The 20,958-nt window shown below is 43.2% G+C and overlaps 1 protein-coding gene across 1 annotated transcript in view; it reads left to right on the top strand.

The window, feature by feature from the left end:
• bnc2 (basonuclin zinc finger protein 2) overlaps positions 1-20,704 on the top strand; it is a gene marked incomplete at its 5' end in the record, with an annotated part of 91,976 nt that extends 71,272 nt beyond the window's left edge. The window contains 2 exons of the mRNA XM_079278986.1: positions 5,614-8,012; positions 14,899-20,704. Coding sequence (XP_079135112.1) covers positions 5,614-8,012; positions 14,899-15,721 — 3,222 coding nt within the window. The 3' untranslated portion in view covers positions 15,722-20,704. The remainder of the gene's footprint in view (positions 1-5,613; positions 8,013-14,898) is intronic.
• Positions 20,705-20,958: the final 254 nt, after the last annotated feature.

The raw sequence follows: 20,958 nt of genomic DNA, 5'->3' as shown, positions 1-20,958 counted from the left end.
CAAATGTAAGTGCTGCGAGGCGGCTCATCAGAGGTTCTGAACTCAGAGAACAGCCAACTTCGCTCCGCAGCGAACCGGGGCCTGAAAATGGCTTCCATGTGCCGCCCCATCTGCACCTCTGCTGGTCTGTGGCCAAAGGACTGTCCTTTTCACTTTTTAAAGATGCCGTGGGACAGCTTTAAAACAAAAAATGGTGGTGATGGTTGAGGTCAGAGGGGTGGATGAATCAGAGGTTAGGAGACCTTTCTTTAATATGACGGCTTTGTTTTCAGGAACAGATGATGAAAAAAGACAAGTCAGTGGGAAAAGAAACGGAAACTGTTTACGAAAGGCCACCTGGAACCAGGGATGTGCCAGATTGTGACTCACCCGTCTGTGGTCCTCTATAATAAGCCCCCCGACCCCCCGACCCCGCTTCCCATCCTCGCAGTCTGTAACTGCACGATAAATCTCACTCCAGTCGATTAGCGTGCCCTTAGCAACAACTAACACACACAGTCATGAAATTTTAACCAAAGCCATGAGTTAAATCAGGTTGAGAAGGAAAGGCAGGGTACCTGCCTGTTGGTTGATCAGTGTGTCTGGCCTGGTGAAATAAGCCCGGTGGCTTCTCCACATTTTCTCTCACCGGATCCCAGGAAGCGCTCCTTTCTGATAAGCATAATAGTGACCAAGACAATTCCCTTTGTATGGTTGAAAAAAATTGATAAAAAAGGAATCTAACTTGAATAGAAGAGTTCCAGGTTTTAATCAGGAATATGAGCTGGTTGAAACAATTGCATTTGACATATTTAGTGAAGCTTGCTTGCATAGGATGAACATAAGTGGTTGTAAAATACAATACACTTTAACATGATGTTGAGCCGTTTGATCTGGTGTATCTCATTTCCCACCACAGTGTAAGTGCAAATTGTCACTTATTAAAACCAGACCACATACAGAAAGGCATCAATGCCGTCTGCAGACGTACAAGTTTGGCTGCTATTTTTTTGCAATCTGATGTTTAGAAAGACAGCTGTAAACCACACAACATTGTAAGCTAGTTTAGATTTCTGTTGGTTTTTTGTAGACATTATTTTAAAGAAGTAAGGGGCAGTTCACTAAGAACGGAACTGTAAAAATGCCTGTCCCTTTAATAATAAGCAACCACAAGGTGACATGATTGTGTCCGATCGGTCCAAAGGGATACTGCTCTGTCCGTCTTTGATGACAGGATCAAATGTTTTTACAGTTGCCTGGTAAGTTATATATTAGTGTCATCTTGTACCACAGCAGATAGCCCGTGTACAGTATATTTTTCATCTTGCCATAAGTCAATGTTTCTGTAGTTTAGAAAACATCAAACCTCTAAGGTGTACACAAGGTCACATCCAAAAGCAACACATTCTTTTGATGTGCAGAGCATAAAGGAGGAATTTAACATGATCACAGAGTGCAAATTTCAACCTCTATGATTCCTACAAATGTCCTCCACCCGCATCTGGACGTAGCTACTGATTTCCCTGTGGTCCATCACAGGGGAAGAAGTAGAGCTGGTTGTTCACACATGACCTCTGACCTACCACTGAGGAGCCAATGGGGGAGCAGCCTGTGTCTTGGGAGCTGTTGCCCTCTGATGTGATGGCTTCAGGCAGTGGGCTTTGCGTGAACCCCTCCCCCATGGCACCCCTCGCCACTAGATCCTCTACATTATTCATACAGCCCGAGATGGGGTGGGGAGAGAAACAGAATATGGAAAAGGAAGCACCAAGGTTCAAGACCTTCTCAGATCACAAGGAACTCCTGCTTAACCTCCCTTGAAGTGGCGAACACAGGGATAGAGCAGTTTTTTTAAAGGAACTGGATCTGAAAGCCGGACTGGGGATCAATGGGGATTCCCTGGAGGCTTGGTGGAGATCGCATTCACTGAAAGGTGATTGGTGAATCAATGTGGTTCCCATGGTTCACTTTGCCATTGTGAGAACCGATCCATCCTATTGCAAGTGATACTGCCTTATGATCGTTCCATTTGCCCTCATGTTAATGTATAACCAGTGTAGCATCACCCTACACAGACTATACACATGTTAACATGCAAATGTAAATATCAGAGGTGTTATATGAGACAAGCTCTGTGAGGGTCAGAGATCTCCCACTTGATCTACTGAAGATGTATTTATAGCTACTATTTTTTTAAGCGTGTGCCTAGCATGGCATTTTTCTCCACTACTTTCTAAATACATACATACATATCATTGAGTATGATAGGTGATGATTAGTGAAAAGCATATACATGTTAAGCTGTTAATCCCTAATGCACACCATGCAACCTAACAACGCTGCACACCCCGGCTCTTAAGCCCAGCGCATAACCCACAGTACTAATTGCATAATTGCCTGATTTGTTTTCACTGACAGTGGTGCCCTGGCCCATGACAAGGCCATCATTTGCTCATCCTCATTGTCAGCAATTTGCAAGGCGGATACCCCACTACACACACCCACGACACAACATCCAGCATCACAGTATTAGAGACAGCCGTGAATTAAGAATTCATCGCAGCGGCAGAGAGATGAATAAATACAGCCGGTGCTAGATTAATTCTGAGAGACATGGATGCAGGAAGATAAAATAAACTAACAGCAGCAGGCTGTCCACCAGATAAAGTGGGTACTCCATCGTCTCTCTGCTGTAATTATTGGCTAATAGTCATTAACCTGGCAAACAGAGGTTTAGCTGTATTGTTTAAAGGACTCTGGGATGCATAATGACAGACTAATATGTCATAGCACTGGGGGAGATGGGGGAGGGTTGGATTAATGAGATTTTACTGGAGGGAGTGTACAAGAAGAGGTGGGGCACGCTTGGAAAATATAGGGGAAAGAGGGCCACATTAAGCTAATTGGAAGATGAGTGCCTACTTCTAAAAGTGCTTCTAATGGCATATTTGTTTCTCTCACAGCATCACAACGCTAATGCAGGGAAGTGAAGTTGTGAGACGTACTGTAGTAAGGACTAAAGGGTGCTTGTCTGCAAATGTGTCAACACATTTTTTTGCCTGGAATTTGACATTGCTACTAGAAATGTATATCTTTGATGAGGTGCTGCATGATGTTCAGAAAAAGTAGTTCCAAATGAACTGAACCGTAATCAAGTTTGTCCCCTCACATCCTCTTCTTGATTATTTTTTGAATTCGTGTTGACTCTGTGCTCCAAGCCCGGCCCGAACGTCTCCAAAACTCAATTGACCAGTGAACGAGGAGTGCTTGGATAGCCTCCTCTCAGACAGGGTCCAGTGCATAGCAGAACTGCTGACCTGTTCTGACAGCTGGCTGGCCCTTCCTAACACTAATAGGTTGCAGTTTGGCCTGTGTCACTGTGTTTTGGCTTGTGTTTGACTTCATGAGTGGGGAAGTGGAGGCGCAGGTTAGGTCTAGCAGAGGATAAAATAAATGTCTGAACCCTGTTTGATTCAGTCAGTGATTGAGACGGGGCTGGATTACGGCATGTGGGTTGGAGAGAGATTTTGGTCAAGTGATCTTGTTGATGTGTATAAGCTTGCAAAGCTTTGTAGTTTATCTTCAGAACCTCACTTATAGCTTGAGACTAATCCCTCACATGTATTACAGCAACTAACATTACAATTTAGTTTATATTTATGTGTTACACTCACTCACTCACAAATTCATCTTTTTTTTGTCACTAGAAAACATTAAAAGACTTTTCTTAAGAATTTTTCGAAAGAAATGCTCCAGTTGTGGAACTATTTAAAGATTCACTTTCGAATCTGCTTTCATTTTTTTTTTGTTTCAATTAAATCGAATGGAAGTACTAATGCCCAGATGGCCATGCAGTATAAAATAATAGTGTCCAGGCTTGAATTTAAAGTCATACCTCCAGGCAAAAACTCCAGAGCGCACACAGAATGAAAGTGTAAAATGTTTTTTAATGTATATTTAAGAACAAACACCCCAGTGACTATTGATGTTTCGTCTCAGAAGAATCTATTTCTCCAGTATATGTGAGGGCATGATATGAAAACACAGTTTTTCTGCTCTTCTTTCTCTGTGTCTCTCCTGTACTATCTCTCTTTCGCTGCCTCTCTTTAAACATTTATCTTCTGTTTTCTCCTTACAGACCCTTTGTGCTTTGTGATGTTGGTTTTTACAGCTTTTTACTCCACGCCAGAGTTGCCATTTATCTTTTATAGATGCCAGTAGCTAGGAGCACATATGAAATGTTACCAGTTCCACTGTGACTAATTGTCATCGCTTGCGTTATTCCCTTGATGTCACTGAGCCTGGTTCCCCGGGAACCTGTGTTTACTCTATGTCTTGCTTTCTCAAGATTCCTATCTTGTTCACGCAAACATCCATATTATAGAATCGTATATAACAACAGCAGCAGTTACTGTAAGGGGACAATTTTGTTAAGCATTTTGGCCTCAGTGCTATAAAGCATGAAGTAATGTGAGTTCATACAAGAGGACGTAATGCACTGGGTCAAACATGGTAGTTCAAACACAAACTAAATTCTCAGGATGTGACAATATTCTTTTACCTGAAACCCTTGCCATCTCTTGATGTTTGACAATGTGCACATTTGCAAGGAGTCTAAGTTTCTTTTTTTTCATCGATTAATACACATCTCCAAAAGACACCAACAAAGTAAAGTGCTTTATTTGGAATAACGTTGAGTCCCAACGGAATTGTTGTGGTCTCTCATGATGAAAACTTACTTCTCACCATTCCCAAGCCTCCAAAATACAGGCACTAGAAAATCCAAGAGTTATTAGAAATGATTGTCTATTGTTAATGTTTGTAAGTTCACATATGTGCCGTTTTTCATGAGTAGCCACTGTCAACTGAAAATGTATAATCAGTTGACACTGTCCTAAAATGAATGAATTACATTATTATGGCATTACCTTAAATATGACATTATTTACGGTTTTACCTCATTAACATATTGATCCTTTAGACCTCAGTAATATACAAGCATGATACTGTAAATATGCAGCCTGTCAAATGAAAGGAACACAGGCTCAATGACACTGTCAATTCATAGGCAAACCCAAGCTTAAACATGAGTTTTTACTGTTTAAATGTCCAAAGCCATTCCCTGATACATAGTGTAGCAGTCCCATCCTCCCTCAAGCATTTCACTGCCTTAGAAATAGAGAACACACTGAGGAAAATGCCTGCCAAGCAAGGTGTGATTAGTGGCTTGCATTAATTATGCTATTATTTCTACCATATCTTCTCTTGCTCACACAATTTGTTTATCCCTAGGTGCAGTTTGTGTACAGAGGGAGTCATAGCAAGAGTTCACATCTTTTACAAAGCTGTTTTGTCAGTCTCCCCACAATGCTGCTAATCACCCAACCGCAGTGCTTTCGATTTATTGGCTTTAGACTCTTGCCTACTGTCATCATCTGTCATTAATGATCACATTCTCAGGGATGATTTCTAGAAAAAAAAGTTGTTTCTCGACAAAGCTCGAATTTCATGTGCAGAGGAGCTTGCCCTTAAATACTAACCCTTGCTCTATCTTTTCCTTTGACCGAACTGATTATTCACAATCAATAATGGTTTGCATTTTGTCTTCTCTCTTGTCTCTTCTGGGGCCTCTAGGATGCTGCAGGCAAGGTGCTGGACCGCTGGACCATCATGTCCCGAGAAGAAGAGATCATTACCCTGCAGCAGTTTCTGCGCTTTGGAGAGACCAAGTCCATTGTAGAACTGATGGCCATTCAGGAGAAGGAAGGTCAGGCAGTTACAGTTCCCTCCTCCAAAACAGACTCCGGGATTAGGACATTTATTGAAAGCAACAACAGGTCCCGCAGCCCAGGGATTCTGACACAACTGGAAACCAGCAGCCCATCCAGCATTCACCATTTTGAGAATATCCCCAACAGCTTAGCCTTCCTCCTGCCCTTCCAATACATCAACCCAGTCTCTGCCCCCATGCTCGGCTTGCCCCCCAATTCCCTGCCTATGGAGCAGTCTTCTCTCCGGCTCCGGGAGCCCAGCCTGCCAAACCAAGGTGAACAGGTGGACACCAGTGAGTCAGAAGTGTCCCTGTCACCCTTCCGCACAGGCCAGAGCCCTAGTCGTGGAGCCATGGGAGCCATGAACAACATTGAACCCAAAACAGAGCCCAACCACAGGGCATCACCCATATCACCAACCCCTTCCACCCCGCAGGCTCAACAGCAGCAGCAACAGCAGACACAGCTCCAGCAGCAGGGCCAACAGCAGTCCCAAAATCAACCTCAGCAATCCAACAGTTTGAGTGACCACCAAGTCCACCACCAAGTCCACCACCATTTCGTGAAGGACGAGCATTCAAAAAGCATCTCCCATGCTTCCTTTTCCTCCAAAATGCATCGCATGCGTCGCATGGGATCCACCTCACGCAAGGGTCGTGTGTGCTGCAATTCTTGTGGCAAAACCTTTTATGATAAAGGCACTCTTAAGATACATTATAATGCTGTACACTTGAAGATCAAACACCGTTGCACCATTGATGGCTGCAATATGGTCTTCAGCTCACTACGCAGCCGCAACCGCCACAGTGCTAATCCCAATCCACGGTTGCACATGCCCATGCTGCGCAATAACCGTGACAAGGACCTCATCCGTTCAACCTCTGGTACACCTGTCATCTCAAGCACCAAGAATGGTGGCTATACCCTCACCAGCCCTGGAAGGCCACCACTGGGCTTCACAACCCCACCGATAGACCCTATGCTTCAGTCACCCCTGCAAAGCCCACTGCTTTTCCCCTCCTTGAAGTCAGTGCATCCTGTCCAGCCAGTGCCCCCGTTCTACCGTACACTACTGTCCCCAGCGGACCTTGTCAGTCCTCCAGTGTCACTGCCCACCAGCCCCATCCTGCCCATAACCACCAACAGTACCACCCTGATGGACCAACAACAACATCTCCTGGCTGCTGCAGGGGCTTCACACAATAATGTTCATATGTCAGAGGTAGGACCCATGTCCCACCGCTTGCATACACATAGAGCCAATCACGACCTCAACACTGGCAACAGTGAACCCACGCCCAAAAAGAAGCCCCGTAAATCGAGCATGCCAGTGAAGATCGAGAAAGAAGTGATTGATGTGGCGGATGAATACGATGACAAAGATGATGATGACGATGACATCCACCATAATCACCACCATCACTCAACGCTTCTACATAACAATGTCAAAATGAATGGTAACTGTAACAGCAACAACAACAGTGGCAGTGGGACTGGAAACCACAGTGGTGGTAGTGGGCAGCAATCCCCTTCCCAGGATGAGATGAGCCCCGGCCTAGCTCTGAGAGGAATGATGAGACAGAGTGAAGATGAATGCAGGGAAGGGACTGGTAGTGAAAGCAGGAGTGCAAATGATCTTCAAGGCTCTGGCGAGCTGCGTTGTATGGGCAGTTTCACCTCTGAGGATCAGGACCATGAAAGAGACTTTGAGAACGAATCTGAAACCTCAGATTCCAAGATGTTCTATCGTGATGAGCTGATAGATGTGGAAGAACAGCAAAAACACAGTAGGAGTGGAAGGTGTCTGGACAAGGAACAAGACGATGAGGGTTGTGAAGAAGCCCAATTGAGAAAGGAAATGGAAGGCAAGGGTCATTCCTCACCCTCCCCTCATCAGCCCCCTATCAGGATCAAGGAAGAACTCAACGATCCTACTTACGACATGTTCTGCATGGGCCAGTATGGACTCTATCATGGAGGAATGGCGGCGGCTGCTGCTGCTGCAAGCATGGCTGCTCTACATGAGAGCTTCATCTCTTCAATGGGCTACGGTGCCAGCCCACCCAAATTCCCTTCTTCTCAATCACCAGAGGGAGACCCATGCTCAAGTCCTGACCCCAAGATCTGCTATGTGTGTAAGAAGAGCTTCAAGAGTTCATATAGCATGAAACTACACTACAAGAATGTGCACCTCAAAGAGATGCATGTGTGCACTGTGGCTGGCTGCAACGCTGCCTTCCCTTCCCGGCGGAGCCGAGACAGGTTAGTGCAAGAACTTTAACTATTTTATTTTAATGCAATCGCAGGTAGGTTCAATGGAAATGCTTAATTAAATATTGATCATCTATTATAATTGAAAGCACTTTATGAATCTACAGAATATACGTTTATTTTATAGAGATATAGTGGTTTCATAAAAGTCATCAACAGATATTAGCATTTTCGTGAGAGCTGTGACTTTTCATTTCATGTTAAAAACAAGATTTAGCTGCAGTAGTTCAGTACTGTATGACATTTACCTGGATAGGCTATCACTTAACATCTGTTACCTAATGCAACACTGAAAAAATCTTTCAGGGACATCTGCTCCTTGTCAAGTCAGAGTTCAGAAGAGTAGGGTGTCAGGATTAAAAACACACACACACACACACACACATTTAAACAAGCACTAGGCTGTACCCATCAACCTTGCAGCTGCAGTGTGTTGTTTACCTGCCCTCACTACCTCACCTTGTGATAGAGAGGTGGAGGCGCATATATTAACATAGACAGCGGTCTGTAAAACCACTGCATTTATTAGCGCATTATGAGGTGAGGCTAGCTATATTCACCTGGGCTTGTTAGCACATATATCAGTCCCACACACTCACTCTGCAGAATATACATGTTGTAGCAGAAGTGGCAGCAGGTTGATGCCATAACACATGCTGGAAGTACATAACATCACTCGTGCCCTGGGCAAGCACATGCTCCTTAGGGGATTACAAACCACTGGGGGTTTTGCATCACGGGAGTACTTTTAAGTGTTGTATTGGCCAACATCCAGACATGGTTAATGAGCAGGATTTCTCAATCCTTTACATAGAAATCAATAATATCCTATTTCAAACACCACTCATGCTCACACTTCTGTCATCTTTTTAATATAACTTAGCTGTTTCATATAACAACCTTACTCAATCTGTTTTCATGAGGGGAATGGAAAACTAATGAATTAATTAAAAAAAAATATTTATCTTGTAATGTCTATGACAGGTGATATAAGGAAGGGGACAAATACAACACACTGCTTGCTTCCAATTGGGAAACAGATCTTCCCATAGGGAGCTTTATATTTTTCCTTGGTGTGTTTTGTCTCACCCACACACTATCTCTGCCCCCCCCCCCCATCATCTGCCCAAACTGCTCCTTTTCCACCCCAAGCATTTCATTAGATGCTTTTTCGGTGGCATCTGTTCCTACCCCGGTTTGTTCATGAACAGCATGTAAAGGGAAGCAGGTGATTCAGAGACTCTATTCGAATGGATATGGGAGAGGAACAGGGGCAGCAGAACAGGAGACAAGGTAGCATTAGTGAAGGTGAAACCCTGCTGCTCACCTGACGCAACTGTGCCAACAGCAGTAAGATGACAGGAAGGGTTATTATAGCATGCATTGCCTCAGTGTGGTGTACTGACACCAGTTTGTTAGCTCCCTTCTTTTGACAAGGCTTTAAGAATAAAGAATGCCTGATGCTTGACCGACCTGCTGTGTAACATGTGTATGCACATACACACATGCAGATGCAAAGACACACGTAAATACGGATAACAGAGAAAACGATTTGCTCTTCTCTAAACCTTATCTCTTTGTAATTATTCTCTTAATGCTGTCAAACAGTTGTTGGATTATTAATGTCCTTTACTGAATTTTAAAAAAGCTGAGATAGATGAGAGCGGTACATCACGGTACATTATAGGGAAATTTAACATAAGGAAGTATTCCAATGCCAGATAGTAGTTTTGTAAACTGGAAAAAAAACAACTTCTGAATCTAGCTCCATTGGTAATCAGCAGATATTGATCAGAATTGTATTGGTGCTTGACAGTTAAATTCCCACAGCTGTACTGCTTTTTTGGTCAGTTATGTAACATTGTCCCTTCATCCCGGAATCGGCTGTCACGACCCGCCTCCTGGAAACTCTAATAAATTACGTGAAAACAGCTAAAATATAAATAATCATCAGAAAAGAAGAGGGGCAAAGGATGGTGGGGGGGAGGTGCATTTTCACAAATATGCAGCCAGGCGTTTGGTATCACAGCCAGAGGTGAGTGGAGGGATTTAGACGGGCACAGAGAGTTTAGAGACTAGACCATACTACACAGAAAAAACACCTCAACGTGAACTCTTCGTACGCTCACTCTCTTCCTGTGTCAACCTGGATGTTTGTGTGTCTGTGTGTGTGTGTGTGTGTGACAGTTTGACTCCGTGATAAAACACCAGCATGTAAATGCAATTCAAACACATAAAGTGGCAGAACATATGGGAGATAGAGACCACTTTGTAGCTAAGAGGGACAATTGCTTAAAACATGAAGCATCTTTAAGGCCGGGGGTGTACAATATAGCTCTGGGTGGGTGACACCGAAACACACTGTTGTTCCCACACTTTTTCTGTGGGGGATACATTCCTGCTAGCATATGGGACATATTACTTTGCCACTGGTTCAAACAGGGAGCAAAAAAAGCAGAAAGAAGGGCATTACAAAGCTCGAGGAATCCTGGAGCTTTGAGACGAGTCAATACACAAACCGGGCTCGCATCAAATCTGTCCCTGGATAATCCTCTAATGACATAATGTATGTTTGAGTGTAATGGTGGCAATAAAACAGGAATATAATTTAGATTACACTGCATGAATGAAGATATTTGGACAAAATAATGTTGAGAATGTGCATTAAATTAGATAAGTCAAACTCCATTGTTTGTACTTAGACTTTTTTGAAAACAGTGTTTTTCAGAAATTATAAATAAGCAGCTCTGTCCGGTTGTTCACCTCAGACACAAAGGAATGGAACACTTAATACTTTGCACAAAGTAATCCTCTTTAAAAAATTTCAAATAACTATTGCAAAAATCACCACATTTAATATGAGGAAGGTAAGCCTGTGGTTATTTGTCGTTGTTTTTGCAGATCAATAATAGATGCTAAAGCAGTATTTTAATACGCAACCCTGCCTGGCTTCCTCTTCTCAATTCCTCCCAAACAGAGCTGTTGACTTCCAGCAACAGGGAAGTCCAAGTACCTCTGCATAACCGATTAGCCTATTGACCGAGTGCAAAGCTAAAGGCACGTAAACACACCATCAGACAGCAGCATCAAAAGCTCTCGTATCAAAGTAAAGAAGAAAAAGGAGGAGAGGTCATTTGATCTACTGAGAAAAACAACCAAGAGCCAATGACATTGTCAGAGTAGGACACATTGTGAATGTGCTGCCACGGAAACAAAGTATCACTATAGTCTTCGTTCACTTTGGCTACCTGCCCTATGTAGAAGACTTTATCATTCCACACGAATGCACACATTAGTTTACATGCATACTGTACATACACACACGGAGGAATGCAGGAAAGGATAAAGAATTAAATGTGCCCTTGAGCAAGCATGTAATGGTTGTTTTGAGTGTAAAACGGAGAACAACATAAGAGAATGTGGGTATGTGTGGTTTTATGGTGAGGTGTTTTCTCCCAGCCTCCAGGCTACCCGGTGTAAATGATTGCATATTTATTTTGGGGAGCGAGCAGCGTCGGCAGAAGTGTTGAGGAAGCTGCATGATTAACTGCTGGATAGACCCGCGTAACAGCAATCATAACCATTAGTGGCCTTGTGATTCATACTTTTTAAACCTTTGACAAAACTTGCCTTATTTATCTCATTTTCATCTGCTGGTCCTGCTTCTCTTTTTTAACCTTCCCTCCAACACTTAAACTTCCTGCTATGTCGCCGCGGTGCATAGCTTCTTCCACATTCCCATGGTGCAGAAGTGTGCAGCCCATGGTCCCTGCATGGGCCACTGCAGAGAGAGTGAAGGTTAATTACGTTGGAGTCTCTGTCTCCCTCCCCTCTCCTTCCTCTCTCTGTCTCCCTCCCCTTCCCTCGGTCCCATTACGGCATGTGGGCCCGGCTCTACTGCCTCACAATTAGCTCTCTGTTTGTCTCTTATAAACAAAGGGCACGCTGCTCATAGAGAGAATATGTAAGCAAAAACCACGCAGCCCAGATCAGAAAAGAATAAGAGGAATTATTTTATTCTTGGATAAATAACATCATCAATCAAATTCTAGTACATGAACATGTTTTTCATGTTATGTTTAATGCATATTTAATGTCTATGCAGTCATTTATTTGAGGATCCTCAAATCATTGTTTGTAGCCCATGCTGTTGAAACACACTGAAACAATGCAAAGCAGATATAACAATGACAGAGAGTGATAAATGTTACTAAAACTCTTGTCCTCCCACTTACACCTAAAACCTCATAACACACCCCAAATGACGGGAAAGACAAAGAACCACTCGTGTCAGTTTAACACCACTCAGCTTTCCATCTCATTTACACATTATGAGTCATTTAGAAAACACACACACACACACACACACAGACACAAAAACAAGGGCAAGGGCCATCAGACGAACCTAAAGATGATTAACGCCGGTTGGGAGGGACACACTCTCGCTCTACCTCCTCTGCACAGTCAAAAATGGGCTCTCTGGAGGCCTCCCCCATCTTTTGGGCAAAGATGAGACTGTCAAATTGGTTTGCCAGCCACATTACAGGCCAACAGGGAGGTAGAGATGTGGGGGGGGGGGTGGCACTCAGGAGTTGGGTTTGGGGGAGGAAAGATACAGCGTGCAGAAGTGTAGTGATGGAGGGGAGTGGGAAATGGGGCATAAAGTCGAAATCTGATAAATTATGGGATAAGTGCATTTTGCCCAGTGTGTGGATTCAGCTGACTTATTTTGATTTGCACGGCAAGGAGGCATTGCCAACACAGGAGCTAAATAATAATGTTCATGCAAATAATCATAAACTGGGCTCTTCTTCTCCTCTTCATCTCTTTTCCAAATGGTTACAAATGATATATCATAAAATGCCTTTTTCCTCCATTTTTTTTATTTTCATATACCTGTAAATAAAAATGTAGTAAATGTGAAAATTATTTATATAGAAATTGTTGTAATATTCAGAATATGGTGTGCATTTCTGAGTATTTAAGATGGTTATAGCGCAGACTACTTACTGCATGATATTTAGCATGTTTAACTGTAATATCTAAAACTGAGATAGACATGGTTAACTTCGAGCTTATTAGCAGTGAGAAGGTGTTGTTATAGAGTTGGAGACATGTTGCAAAGGACCTGCCTACCTGAGCATCATCAACAGCATCCTGAGCTTCAGGCTTAACTGAGCAAATCTGTGGCCCCTCTTCATGTTAAAGCCTGTTTGGGATCCCTGCAGAAATTGTGCCCATTTCCTTCCATACTGATCACTGACTACAGCATGTTTCAGACTATTTCAAAACACTCTGACCTCTCACGGCCAAGCGTCCACACATGTGTTTGACAAGGCCTGGGATACAGCGCCACAGACATTGAATCATGACTCCCATACTTTAGCCATAAGTTAACACCACATGGGTGCAACTGTACTATCAAAGGACAAAAAGAACAAAGGATTTATGAAGTCTTTTTGATCGAAGGCCCGCATGGAAGTAGTATATTTTCTGTTTTTCACACACACACACCCACAGACACGCATGCATGTGCATACACACACACGCACACACACACACACACACACACACACACACACACACACACACACACACACACACATGCAGTGACAGCCACGGCCAATCGATTTGCCACGCTCTTTCTCCTCAATGCTGACGATGCTTGAGTGGACGGGTTCCTGGTTGCCTGGTTCACAGAAAAGGGTCCCTCAAATGAATGTATTTCTACCTCTTGCAGGACAATGTCGGATAGGGAAGTAAATAATTAAAGGAAAGGGACCCTTTTTGACTGCATCAACCCTGCCACTGCTGGTAAGCTCTACTATCCATTGTGACTCCATTTTTGCCCATCCTGCTCAGGATGACCGTTTTCTTTTGAATTATTATTTTTTTATTTGTTTTACACAGTCGTGCCCTCCCTGCATGGAAACCCCTCACATTAAAGGAACTGAGTGTTTGCATATTTATTTTCTTATTTGATGTAAGTGCTTACCCGATATGAGAGGAATGGGCCTTGTGTATGTCATACCTGACGCAGGTAATTAGCTGCTTATGTTTTGTTTCTGTGTTATGCAGTTTTTTTTGTGACATGTTGTGCAGTGGGTCCCCTTTTTCTCAGTCTGACTTGGTAACTGTGAAATTAGAGCGAAAAAGGCATCGACTCAGATCTTGTAAGCTCATTTCACCTTGCATCTTGTAGCATGGCTTTGTTTGCTAACTGAAATTCTCACTAATTGTATCTTGGCTTAAGCATGGCACTTGTTACTTAGTTTCTTTTATCAGCTGTAGTACATTGTGTGATACAGTTCGCCTTGTGTTTGGGAAAAAATGCCCATCTTAATTAAATCCAGGGCTACATAAAGACATGTTCACTGAGGTGCTCGATTAAGCCACCTCCAATAGGGAATGAATGCGATAATGCTGTCAGGGCCTAGTGCTAATATGCTATCCAGTTCCCCTCGATTATCACATTACCACAGCTCGAAATCAATTGATAAACTCCCATTCAATATGGTGGAGTATTTAATTGAGTCAGAGTCTATTGGATTTGAGGGCTGTGCAGTGCAGACATGCTGACAGCGGTAAACACTAGCAGGATGCTCGCTCTCTGTGCAATCTTTTTCTGAGGAGAACTGCAGGAGGAATTTCTGTTTCTGTGTGACTGTCTGTGTGTACACATTAGTAACAATAATATCTAGTGGTTCTTAAATATTTAATCTTTGTAACCTGGTACCATTTCACAGAATTAAGATAAGTTGACAATATGGAAGTACAAATACATGCATTTTAACAATGTGGCTATTTGGTATTTGAGAGGTAATCTTAATTTCTCATACACTTGAGCCTTCTGATTTACAACTATGTCTCCCCACAGGCACAGCTCCAACATCAACCTGCACCGCAAACTGCTGACCAAAGAGCTGGACGACATTGTCCTGGACCCCCAACTCCCGCCACTGCCCAAGGACCTGCGAGCCGAGTTACTGGCCAAGATCTACGCCGGGCACCACATGGGCTTGGACCCATATGCCGGGATGGGCATCGGAGGCGCCAGCCTCCGGCCCACTGGCCTGAACCACAATGCCCGTTCCCTGATGAGCAGTGAGTATCCCCACCACCCTCTCAACCATAACCTTAAAAACCACCACACCAACGGCTTCTCCCGGGGCCAGCCAGACGACTACATGGTGTTGGACCTGAGCACCACATCCAGTGTTCAATCCAGCAGCAGTGTCCACTCCTCACATGAGTCAGACGAGGGCAGCGACGAAGGCATGCTATTGGATGACTTGGAGGAGGAGGAGGGAGAAGAGGAGGAGGAGGAGGGCAACAGCGAGGGGGAGGACTGCTCCCAGCATGCCGAGGGGCAGGCTGAAGGAAGGCATCGGGATGAGACTGGAGAACTAAGAGGTGAAGGACATGGTGAGGGGTTGGTACCGTCCTCTTCACCATTCCTCTTTTCGTCCACCGGGGGCAGTAACGGTGGTAGCAGTGGGATCCTTTGCAACATCTGCCATAAAATGTACAGCAACAAAGGAACCCTGCGTGTGCACTACAAGACTGTGCACCTGCGCGAGATGCACAAGTGTAAAATCCCCGGTTGCAACATGGTGTTCAGCTCTGTGCGCAGCCGTAACCGACACTCTCAGAACCCCAACCTCCATAAAAACATGCCCTTCTCTACAATGATAGACTAAGTAATGACTTGCTACTCGACCCTGCTGTCAGTCGGCCCACTCCTCCCTTCATTCCTCATCCTTATTCCTCCTCAAATTAGCTTTCTATCCCAGCCCAGGGCCATCAAATACAAGCTAAATGCCTGTATGCCTCCTGCCCGTCCTCTGTAAGTCATCGCAAGACATTTCTATGTCCCTCTATAAAAATTCATCGACTCTAAATACAGTTTATTATCGTGACCTTTGACTTTTCCTTCTTTGGAGGAACAGGAAGACGCTCTTGCGCATGGAGTTTGCTTTATAACAAAACTCCAGTCGTTTTTTTTTTTTTCATAAACTCCTCCATCTTTCCTTTCAGACTTCTCCCCACTTTGTTTTTATGTCAATCTCCAAAGAATCTATTCAAACTCTTATTTGTGACTTTGCCTGCAGAAATGATAGTGTTGAAAAAAAAACAAAAAAATAAGAAAATCTTCTTGTTGTATTTGTGTAATGATAGCTTTTAAATGAACCCGTGACAAAAAGCATGACAGCTTCATTTGTAAATAATGTCCCAAGAGGCTTTTGGTGTAAAAGAGTTGTGTTGATGGTTGTTTGCTTCTTTTTTCTCTCTCGTTATGGTTTTATGTTACAGTCCAGTACAATACTTCCAGCTATAGGCAAGAAAGAGGTAGCATCTTACTAGCTTGACTCATTTATGTTAGCTCCAAAGACACATTTAAACTGAGTCCTAGGGGAAAAAAAGAATATCACGTGACTTGTTTTATCTACTCGTTAGATATTCAGAGGCTGCCGGCATGCTTTTTTAGGCTCCTACACTGATATCATTCTCTGTATTTCTATTCTTTTTTTTTTTGTCTGTTATGTTTATGAGCTTTAGTGTACAAATTCAGTTTTTGCACTTTGCATCGATACAAGGGGATGTGTAATATTATTATAATGAGGACTTTTGCAATGGTGAGTTTAGGTGTTGTTCGGGGTCATTGATGGCTACGGTGCCAAGGTAAATGATAATACCTTCAACATTACTTGTGCCAGTTTCTTTTTGCACGTGCTCAGTTTCAAACGCAGTTTCACAACAGAAAACGTCTCGCCTCCCTGAACAAAAGCTGAGCTCTGCCCACATCGCTAAACAACGTATTCAGAAAGCGTCTCCAAAGTCTCTTGGCTCAAAACAAAGTGTGACTGAACATAAACTGCTGTTTCACAAACACAAAGGAGTCAAGTATTGATAAGGTCTCTCCTCCTCTTTTTGTTTAATTTGTGGAAGGTTGCCAGTTATGAACCCGATAGTTACTTCAGGAGGTTTCGTGGGGAAATCTGTGTAAAGCATGACATTATTGTGACATTGTCAAACAAAGTCATCAATGCAAGAACTCGTGTTTGTTCTCACAAAAGGCATCTTAATGAAATATGACTGTCCCATAGATTGGAAAAAAAACAAGAGATAAAAGAGAAAAAAGATGAAAATAGTCATTCAACTGTGACCAAAAACAAAAGTGCTGAAGAAAAGCTCTTTCGGTGTGACACCGTGTACTTAAATCATGCCCCATTGGATTAATATGATGCACTTGAGTCTTAAATCTTTTGCTGTAATATTTTCGGTATCGTTTGCCATTTGCTGAGTGTCGGCTACAAATGTACTCTTTGAAAAATGTTGCCATTTTTCTGGCTGTTGTTTGCAGACATTTTGAACATGTCCATGACTGTCTTACGGTACAACTATTTCCAGTAACTGGGCAAAGTAGCCAAGGGAAGGGGTATTTATTGGTGGGTGATGTATCTTCATGGAGATGTTTTTGTCCAGTATAAGAATATTTTTTTGTAAAAAGACAAAAAAAAATAGAGATTGTTCCTCAGTTTGACTTGTTTATCAATGTATTAGCAATGCGTTGTGTTACTATACAGGGAGATCTTCTCTCACTTGACTGGTGCTACACACAGAGGGAAACATATGCAGTGCTATGTGGTGTGCTGTACAGTCTTCACAACACCTTACATCCATAACAGTGTTGAGTTCCATTTATTTCATACTTAAGCCATTTTGCAATATAGACATGACCTATTCTAGTGTAATATTTCATGTCTTTATTTTTTTAAGACTCCACCTTTATGACACATGCAGTTTTCAGTCCTCTCTTCTCAGAGATAAAGGGAGCGAGACAGCGAGCTGAGGCTGATGGAAAGGTTGCGGAGGTGGAAGGCTGACTAGGGAGGAAAGGATGACAGCAACGATCATTAAAATTGTGCTGCTTCTCCGTTACCTGCAGGCGTCCCTGCCATTCCAGCTTCTTCTGTCTAATAACTCACTTGTCACTTCGTTACACTGCCAGGCTCCAAGGTTGCTGACAAGACTGTGACACAGACAGAAAGGGAATAAGAAGGAACGGCATTGTGTGCTCTGAACAATTCAATTTGACCCATTCATTTTAGTTGAATCCAATTCATCTATTCCTTTTCTATGTGTGCTTATTCTTATTCAGGGTCACTGATTATTCAATTCAATTCCTTTCTCTCGTTCTGGTTTTCTCTTTGTCTGTCAGAGCGCAGTCATTTAACAACCGCCTTACCCATTTCTTCAACCCGCCACTCACTTACCACCTCCACACCCCACAGCGCAGGTCCTACAGGGACACGCACTAATAGTGTGTGCTTAAGTTCACCGGACGGCCACGGCGTAGGAAAAAGGGATGGGTAATTGCCTGTTTATCCCAAGTGAAGGGAAAATTGAGTACAGGAACCCCTGCCTTCTCCCAGGAGTGGGTTTCACTGAGGCGCTTGCTGCCTCATTCATTCATTCAATCCCCCCGGCCCTCGCTCTGGCAGAAAAAAAAAAAGTGCTACTCCAGGAACCCTGCTGACAGCTGTCTCTCTAACACACAACCATACAAACACACATGCACACAGAGGAGAGTGGCGCACACTCACACACACTTCCTAGTACTTACGGGCCAGAAAGATGACAAGAACAAGATGACTTGTTAACCTCTAGCGGTGGAGGAGGTGGGGGCAGAGGAATATTCTCGCCACAGGAAATGAAACTCTTGCATTAACATTATAGCTGCCGCTGCCACGACAGAGAAAGCTAATATTATATTGTGAAGAATGATGTGAGCTAGCGCTGAGTCAGGAATGGAAAGTCGAATGCTTTTTAAAATTATCATTTCAATTTAAATATCCAACCGATAACTATTGGAGACGTCTTACCAAGAGAGGACAATGCTTGATTCAGAAAATCTAATAAAAAAAGCCAGCAAGCTTTTTGATTTGGACTCTATAGAATTAGAGGAGCTGTACGTACCTGGCATATCAAATGCTATCTTAATGTAAGTGTGCTCTGCCCTATTAACCTCAGCTTCTATGCCTTTCTTGATTTGAGAAAAGTTTTTCAGACTCAGCTTTTCACACTCTTTATGTTCTGTTCCTTGCTGTCCATTTCTCAAGTAGCAGCTGCAGTGCACGACCTCTGTCTGTGCACTTGTGTGTGCTCGGCTGAAAACTGAATACCATAGAAGAGATTACAGCCCCCTTCTCCCACCTCCTACAGGCTCCGTACGAGTCCTGCATGGTGTTGGTGATGCCAGCAGAGCTCAAGAGCTGCAAAAAGGCTGAAAACAGAGCTGAGAACACATGCGAACCTCTGGGAGATGGGGAGACTGACGGCAAGAGAGAGAGAGAGAGAGAGAGAGAGAGAGAGAGAAGGGAGAGACTGTGGAAAGGGATCGGGCTTAGAAAGTGGTCTGGCTGGAGCCTTGCGGCAGTCACTTAACAAGGCAGGGGAGAAAGAGAGGTACACAGGGAGAGGAGAGAGCAAGAGAGCAGCAGGGCCAGGACTCCCCAGGAGTCATCGCCAGCTTCGTCTAGATGGCCTGACGGAGAGCGATCGAGCCACCCCTCACATTTGCACCCCACTCCCCTACACTCTCCTCTCCTCTGAGAAATTACCACCAATTCCCCCCCCCCCCTCTCCTCTCCTCTGAGAAAGCCCCCAATCCAATCTTTGGCTTCCTCACTTCTCCAAGCACATGGGCCCAGGTGCATTCTGCTACCTAGTGACTGGGCTGTAGATCCGCAAGAACACGTCACTCAGAGCGCCTCATTGGCCCAGACCACTGGAGTGAATCTTTAATATTTGATTAGAGCGTCAGGCATCAATTATTCTGTAATTCTACATGGCACACAGTGGGAGACGTGGATGGCAAAAACGGCTGAAGCAGCTGACCTGTTAATCACGGTCCGTTTTGTTCATGTCACGGATGGAGTGAGTACAATATAGGTGTAAGCGGCGAGGATGAGAGGTGACACCCGCATGCAAACTGTCCAGTTAATGTAGCTCATGGAACAAAGCGGGATTCAAATGTTAGATGGGACATAGAAGAAAAATACACATATTTGTATAGATGCTTCAGTCTCATGTGAAATGTTCTAAAAAAACATAGCCTCAATAATTTGAACTGGAACCTGTGAAATATCGAGAATGAATTAATTGAATGTTTTCCATTGTGCCAATTATATTTTATAGTCTTATAGTATAAATAAGCTTGAAGACCTAGTGAATTTTGATTCATGTTTTCACTTGTGTTTTTGTGTATACAATGCATTTGCGTCTTAAAAAGCCTGCATTAAGGCACTGGCACTCGACAGCGTTGCATGGCTACATCGTCGCACTGCAAAGAATGAACAGAGCAGAGGAGCTTGCGTCAAAATGGTGATTTGGAAGCCTCATGAATACTGTATGTACCTAAACAGGTGTTTCCCATTTGCAGACAGGACGGAAAAAAATGGTCCTCTTTTTAAAAGACTCTTGTTTCTTTCTTTTCTTTCTTTTTTTTTTTTGCCTTTCTTGTATTTGTTTCTGTATTATAACTGTCTATGGTTTTTGCATAAAATGCATAAGGGTTTTGGGATGTAAATGGAATTTTATTCATATTTTGTCCAAATACCTCTTGTAATTTGTATCAGAATTCTTGTACAATTTTTATATTAAAGATTTATCAGTCACTGGCACTTTGTCATCGCAATTGTATTCAAATTCTGTTATATTTCATTCTATTAGAGCAGCTTGAAAAGACACCCTTTCTCCATAATGTAGAAAGAAAATGCAGAGCCCCGAAACAATGTGTCAATCAAGCCGTTTTAACAAGACACTGATTTCAGCAGCTTTTACCGGGCTCTTAATTGCTCTATGATAAAAATCACAAGGGAAAAGGCTATCTTGACCAATTAGTGGACGATTAGATTAATAGAGTTATTAAAAG

Source organism: Melanostigma gelatinosum, assembly GCF_949748355.1.
Source record: "Melanostigma gelatinosum genome assembly, chromosome: 11".
Taxonomy (NCBI): Eukaryota; Metazoa; Chordata; class Actinopteri; order Perciformes; family Zoarcidae; genus Melanostigma; species Melanostigma gelatinosum.
The sequence above is the reverse complement of the archived record's forward strand: the minus strand, read 5'-3'. Positions and strand labels throughout refer to the sequence as shown.